At 47.5% G+C, this 6,999-nt stretch overlaps 1 protein-coding gene across 1 annotated transcript in view; it reads left to right on the top strand.

The window, feature by feature from the left end:
• Positions 1 to 361: 361 nt before the first annotated feature.
• LOC126147580 (ras-GEF domain-containing family member 1B-A) overlaps positions 362 to 6,999 on the top strand; it is a 292,985-nt gene continuing 286,347 nt past the window's right edge. The window contains exon 1 of the mRNA XM_049915707.1: positions 362 to 601. Coding sequence (XP_049771664.1) covers positions 362 to 601 — 240 coding nt within the window. The remainder of the gene's footprint in view (positions 602 to 6,999) is intronic.

Raw genomic sequence — 6,999 nt, 5'->3', positions numbered from 1 at the left:
AATGAGAGTTTCTATCGTCTGTGTTCAGATCCAACATCAAAAAAGTTCGAGTTTCCGATGTTCATTTCTGACACGAGTGACAGTTCCAGTATTTGATGTCCATCTCTGACACTAGTACCAGTACACATAGTTGATATAGACCTGCCACATCACTGATTGTTACTGTAGTCAGTACCCTTTATTGATATTCACCTCTGACGTCAATGACAGTTCCGGAAGACGACGATCACCTCTGTCATCAGTAACAGTTCGAGTAGATCTTCACCATCAGCATTTGTGGCAGTTCCTGCAGCCGTTGTTCACCACCAACATATCAGTGACAGTTGCAGTGTTGAGTGTGCACTTGTGAGACCGCTGACAGATGTTCGCCTCGGTGTTGCAGGCGCTGGTGTACCGGGACGGCGGGAACCTGGTGTCGGGCTCGCTGGACGCGCTGGTGCAGCACGTGGTGCCCACGGCCGACTACTACCCGGACCGCGCCTACCTGTTCGCCTTCCTGCTCAGCTCGCGGCTCTTCATCAAGCCGCACGAGCTGCTGGGCGAGGTGTGCGCCATCTGCGAGCAGCAGCAGAAGCTCGGCGAGAAGCACCCAGCGCACAAGGTGAGGCCCACAAAGCGTGAAAAACCCGCCGTCTGCTCATGTCGTGCCCTCGAGCTATGCTCGTAGGGCACACTGTGGCTTTCAGGCCTGTCTGACAAACGCTGTAAGTGCGCTTATATTTATCTCCGTGTTAATGAAAGTACAGGGCGAGCAAAAAGTCAGTATAAATTTGAAAACTTAATAAACCACGGAATAATGTAGATTGAGAGGTAAAAATTGACACACATGCTTGGAATGACAGATGGCGCGTGAAAGATCTCTTGCGCGCGTCGTTTGGTGATGATCGTGTGCTCAGCCACCACTTTCGTCACGTTTGGCCTCCCAGGTCCCCAGACCTCAGTCCGTGCGATTATTGGCTTTGGTGTTACCTGAAGTCGCAAGTGTATCGTGATCGACCGACATCTCTAGGGATGCTGAAAGACAACATCCGACGCCAATGCCTCACCATAACTCTGGACATGCTTTACAGTGCTGTTCACAACATTATTCCTCGACTACAGCTATTGTTGAGGAATGATGGTGGACATATTGAGCATTTCCTGTAAAGAACATCATCTTTGTTTTGTCTTACTCTGTTATGTTAATTATTGCTATTCTGATCAGATGAAGCGCCATCTGTCGGACATTTTTTGAAGTTCTGTATATTTTTGGTTCTAATAAAACCCCATGTCATTCCAAGCATGTGTGTCAATTTGTACCTCTCTATCTACATTATTCCGTGATTTATTCAGTTTTCAAATTTATACTGACTTTTTGATCACCCGGTACATATGCTATGCGCTATCCACACGTGAAAGGCGGAAGCTTGTTCGTGAAATTACTTTTTTACTAGACGAAATGTTGCTAATGTAGACCCACTATCAGGTTTGCGTCTAATGATTAACTGATGATAAGGTCACTGAACAAAAAATTTAGTCTCCCCTAGAGAACTCATTACAAGCACCATTTAATATCGTGTAATTCCTCCCCTGGACTTGCCTGGATTCTGTCAAGAAGGGAGTCCAGATTGTGACACTCTCTGAGGATTTAATCGCGCAATTCTACCAAACTGCGGTTGTACTGCCGTCGGTGTCTTACTCGCTATTCCAGCATGTCGCAGTTTTCCAAAGGGGTTCACGTCAAGTGATTTTGCAAGCTAATGTACATGTTCATTCAGGAAACCAGGTGTAAAGGATGAGCCAGACAGTAGGAGATTTTACTTTATTATATGTGCTTCCAAACGGTAACTTCATTTTTCCATTGCGGCCAAGCCACGGCCGGCAGTGTTAGCTGCTTGTAAATTCTTTCATCCCACGGTCTAGTAACAGGAAGTCAGCACCGAGGAAGGGCACCTTGGACACGCGCTTCTCTCATTCGCTGGCGAGGTAACGCCGCACCAGGCGTCGCTTAGCAGGCAACGCTCTGGAAAGTTCCGTGCCGCCCGCACGATTTTCTCGGTCCTGGCCAATCAGGGCGGAGGAAGCCGCGTGGTGCGTCGAATATACCCGGCCGCCCGTCGCCGGGCCCGCTCTCTTGCATTCTTGCTCACCTGCGAGTCGGATGCGCGCCCTGCAGCACCGAACATCTCCCGCTTCTCCCGGTGCTGCGGCACTTTGCACTTAGTTTTCGCAGACAACCACTTTCAGTAGCTTCGCGAACAATGTTTCGCCAAACTCTAAGCTCTGGCTCACCCTCACCTCCCTAAGCCTATGTAGCCCTTTCAACATGCTTTAGCCAATAAATGGCCTTCCTCTACAAATTACCCTAATATTCTATAACGCCTACCGCCTGCTCATACGCCCGTCCTGTACACAGCCACATTCTCTGCTGAAATTCCTTTTTAATTTGAAGGCGATTTTGATTTCCAAGCCGCGAAACAGTCACCGGTTCCTTCTCCCTCCGTTGATCATCTCTGCTCGCATGAACCGCTGCCTACGAAGACAATATTTTGGCACAAACAACGAAAGGCAGACCAGCTTAGGGAATTGACGGGAAGCACAGGCGGCTGTTTTCTGTGACGAGGGTACTTGAATGTTTGTACAACGCCTCGACAGATATGTGTGTTGGAGTGGCGGCTATTTCGAGAGATAGCTGGAAGATGTAGCTAACTGTTGCGAATAAAAACTTTTGATTTTCACTATGGTTTTCATTTCGCGACTGATCGGACCTTACTTTCCGAACAGCCCTGCGGTCGCAAGCTAGATTTGTTATACTAATAGGAATTCCGTGAAAATGTCAAAATACAAGAGTGCGGTCGCGAGACACTCGGTTGGTGCACTCGTGCTCTCGTCCCCAGCAGCACATGGCGTGGCCAATGACCGGCCGCCTGGCGCGAGCTACACGGCCGCCAGCGAGGTACACGTGTTGTGCGGTCAGCGCAACGCCCCTGCGCTCAGGTTAATGCTGCCGCCGCCCGCCACCTCGGTCGCCGTTAGTCGCACGAACTGCCCGGCGGACCGCAGGCAGGTCGGTGGTAAACTCGCCCGTTCCGTTACGGGAGCACTTCGTCAGAAAATGTTCCCAAGGTCTCTTACGTTTTTCTTTTGACACTGGCTGCCAGAGGACGAAGTAAATTGACCTTTTTCTTTTTTCCACTACTACATACAGGGTGGGACAACGGCCTTGCCGCAGTGGATACACCGATTCCCGTGAGATCACCGAAGTTAAGCGCTGTCGGGCGTGGTCGGCTCTTGGATGGGTGACCATCCAGGCCGCCATGCGCTGTTGCCATTTTTCGGGGTTCACTCAGCCTCGTGAGGCCAGTTGAGGAGCTACTCGACGGAATAGTAGCGGCTTCGGTCAAAAATACCATCGTAATGACCGGGAGTGCGGTGTGCTGACCCCACGCCCCTCCTATCCGCATCCTCCACTGAGGGTGACACGGCGGTCGGATGGTCCCGGTAGGCCACTCGTGGCCTGAAGACGGAGTGCTTTACATACAGGGTGACAATTATTGAACTATACGAAAAAAACGTAAATTAGTTACAAGCTACGACGTGCACACACTTTATTCACACATGTAAACATCATTACAGATACTTGGATTTAGGTTATGACGTGTTCGATTTACCTGCCATCAGTGGCGATGATGTGGCGCAGAAGAATAGCGAAATTCTGCATGACCAGCTGATGTGTCGGAACATCGATGCTGTCGATGACCTCCTGAATGCCTGTTTTCAGCTCAGCAATCGTTTCGGGGTTGTTGCTGTTAACCTCTTCTTTAATGTAGCCCCACAAAAAGAAGGCGCATGTGTTCAGATCCGGAGACTATGGCGGCCAATCTAGGCCCATGGCAGCGGCCTCTGGGTACCCCAGAGCCAGAATGCGGTCCCCAGAGTGCTCCTCCAGGACATCAAACACTCTCATGCTTGTATGGGGTCGAGCTACGTCTTGCATGAACCACATCTGGTTGACATCAGAGTCACTTTGGATAATGACATGAAATCATCTTCCCACATCTTCACGTACCGTTCGGTAGTCACCGTGTCATCAGGGAATATCACACCGTTTATTTTGTGACTGGACATTGCACACCACACAGTCAGCGGAGAGAGTGAAGAGATTTCTCGATCACGAAATGCAAATTTTCAATTCCCCAAATGCGCCAATTTTGCTTATCGACGAACCCATCCACATGAAAGTGGACTTGTTGGTTAAACTAAACCATATGCGCATACTAATTCCTATCATGCCCTGCAGCCAACTGTGGAGTTTTGAAGTCCTAACACAACCGGATCTGAAGTTATAAAGATTTTTCCCATATACTTCAGTTATTGTCACCCTGTAATTTCGAAAAGTGTGTTTAGAATATGTATCCATAAAACACGGGTAAAATACAGAACAATTTCAGGATATAAAGTCGAAAGAAGTTATAATTTTTCCACACAATGGTACTTTGTCGTTCTTCTGCCGAGAGTGTTCGCAAAATGTATATGTATAGTTTTAAAAATTATGATCATGAAGTACGTTGAGAAAGGTACATCCGTCATCAACCCAAAGGTCGGTTTGAGAATTACAGTGCTTTACTGGGCCTCTTTCTGTTGGAAGAGGCATGACTTTCCCTTCCTTGAGCATCTGAACTCAATTACCCACCTACAGTTTAAAATGGTCTCCAAATTCGACATTCTACACATTAACAAATCTATCCAAAAGTGAAAGCAGGCACAAATGACAGATGCAGATCTTACGATTGGTGGGGAGGTAAAATATGTCTGTATTCTAAAATTTGTAGGCGTAGATGTTATTAAACGAAATGTTGTGCATTGTAAGTTATAATTAAAAGCTGTTGCCTTTTGAAATATAAAATTTGACGTTTGTCTTTATATACACCGCTCTGCAAAACTTAAGGACGAGGTATATGAATTAATTTAACATAGTAACAATCGATGGAAATCAATTAGAGTGCAGGAGCATATTATCAGTGGTCTCCCAGACGTGTACGGAAAGCTAAAAACTGGACGACACAATTTGTGAAGTCAGTAGGACTATAGCTCCAAACGGGGCTGGCCGCGGAACTCGAGGCCAGTTGAAGGAACGCGAAAAACAGACAGTGTGTGTGTGTGTGTGTGTGTGTGTGTGTCAAACAGCGAGCATTTATGGTACCGAGCGGTGTTGTTCTTCATTACAACATAGCCTGGAGACATGTAGATGCCTTTACACGGGGAGTAATGAGCGGGGAAGTAGAAGAAGGGCGAAGTGTGACGATTGTAGTGCAGGAGTTTGGTATTGCTGTCAGCATGGTTTAGCGTACATAGGGAGCTTTCCCAACCATAAGAGCTGCTGCCCGAAGTAGAGGAGGCCGTCGGCCTTGGTTGGCTGCAGCAGCAGACGACCGCTACATAGTTCAACGGGCAAGAGGGGATCCAAGTGCAACAGCGGGTGCAGTTGCTAGTACATTTAACTCGACTGAAAGACACGCAATTTCGCGCTCCACTGTTGCGTGGCAACTGCATAGGTGTGTTCTCTTTGCTCGACGACGGACGTTGTGTTCCATCGACACCCACACATGGGTGGCCCTCTTTGCCACGCTGCAAGTAGCCTAGGGACTGGATCAACCGGGAGTGGGGTCGCGTGCTCTTCCCAGATGAACGCAGATTCAGTCTGAGCAGTGATTTTAGGCGTACCCCCATGTAACGAGAGGTGGGGGCACGTAATACACCCAGGAACATTGCCGAACGTGATCCTTTTAGTGATCGAGGTGTTACGGCCTGGGGAGACATAATGTTGCAGTCAAAGCATTGTGACACTGTGCTCATTCCCTGTGTGCATATTTTCATGGGTTCATGTGGCCCTGACTTCATTTTTATGAATAACAACGCACGACATTCGGCGAATGGATTGGCCTGCCCGTTCCCTCGACATAAATCCCGTAGAACACGTGTGAGATGCATTTGGGAGACTATTACAGGACGTCGACATCCACCAACAAGCATCCAGCAGTTCTCAGCCACGCCGGTGAAGGAATGTAACGCCGTACCACAGGAGCACCTGGCTAACAAGCGGAACATGCACTGGTGTCTGTTCAGGTCACACATCCTGTTAAGGACCATGTCACGCCTTTTGTAGTATCCAGGGGACCAGCATGAATCGCGGTCATATCAGTGTAATTAATTTCTTTAAACAAAAGTGACATTTCCATTCATCTCATTACGTATTTCTATCAGTTAATTTCTGTACTTTACTGTAACAGTTCTTTCAATTTATGTTCCAAATTTTATCGACCTATATTACTTGGCAGTGACACGTCATTGGAAAGTTATTTTCGTCTGTAAATTTTGCACCCCGTTGTATGTATAAAAACTGAACAGTTCTCTGCACTAATTTGTGAGAAGTGAGGAGCTGGTGAGGAGAGCTGTTGCAGCAGAGTGTTTAGGAAAGGCTATGGATTATAACTGATGGTAGGAAAGAACCTCAGCCAAGGTTTCCGAAAGAGATGGACGAACATAAGGAGAAGAGGGACTCAGAGTGGAAAATAAGTATTTAGTTAAACCTCTGAGGGGGGGGGGGATTTCTAGGCTGATTTGGTGGTCAAGTAGTTGAGGGCGGATGAAGTTTCGTTGTGACAGCCTGTGGAGAAAGCGTAGGAGCAAAGTTGAGGTAATGTGTTGGCACAAGCGTACAGGGTATAAAGGCTGATAATGCCGATAGGGTGCTTGGTGTTTTTGTGAAGTGTACGAAATCGGAAAGAGGTCAATGTGGTACAGGAGAGAGGGTGAGGGAATCTGTAAGTTTACACAAAATTATGAGATAGACTCTATAGGTGTAGAGCACTGTGGAGGAATGCAGCAAACACGTCCATCATCGAGCAGCTATACGGCAAGTTTCAGAAAACATTGAATATGCCATATTGGGTCAAAAGTAAGTGCTAGCACCACAGAAGATAATCTGTGTGCAAGCTGCATGTTCTTTTCAGTCCCAAA

Source organism: Schistocerca cancellata, chromosome 1 (genome assembly GCF_023864275.1).
Source record: "Schistocerca cancellata isolate TAMUIC-IGC-003103 chromosome 1, iqSchCanc2.1, whole genome shotgun sequence".
In the NCBI taxonomy this organism is placed as follows: Eukaryota; Metazoa; Arthropoda; class Insecta; order Orthoptera; family Acrididae; genus Schistocerca; species Schistocerca cancellata.
The sequence above is the reverse complement of the archived record's forward strand: the minus strand, read 5'-3'. Positions and strand labels throughout refer to the sequence as shown.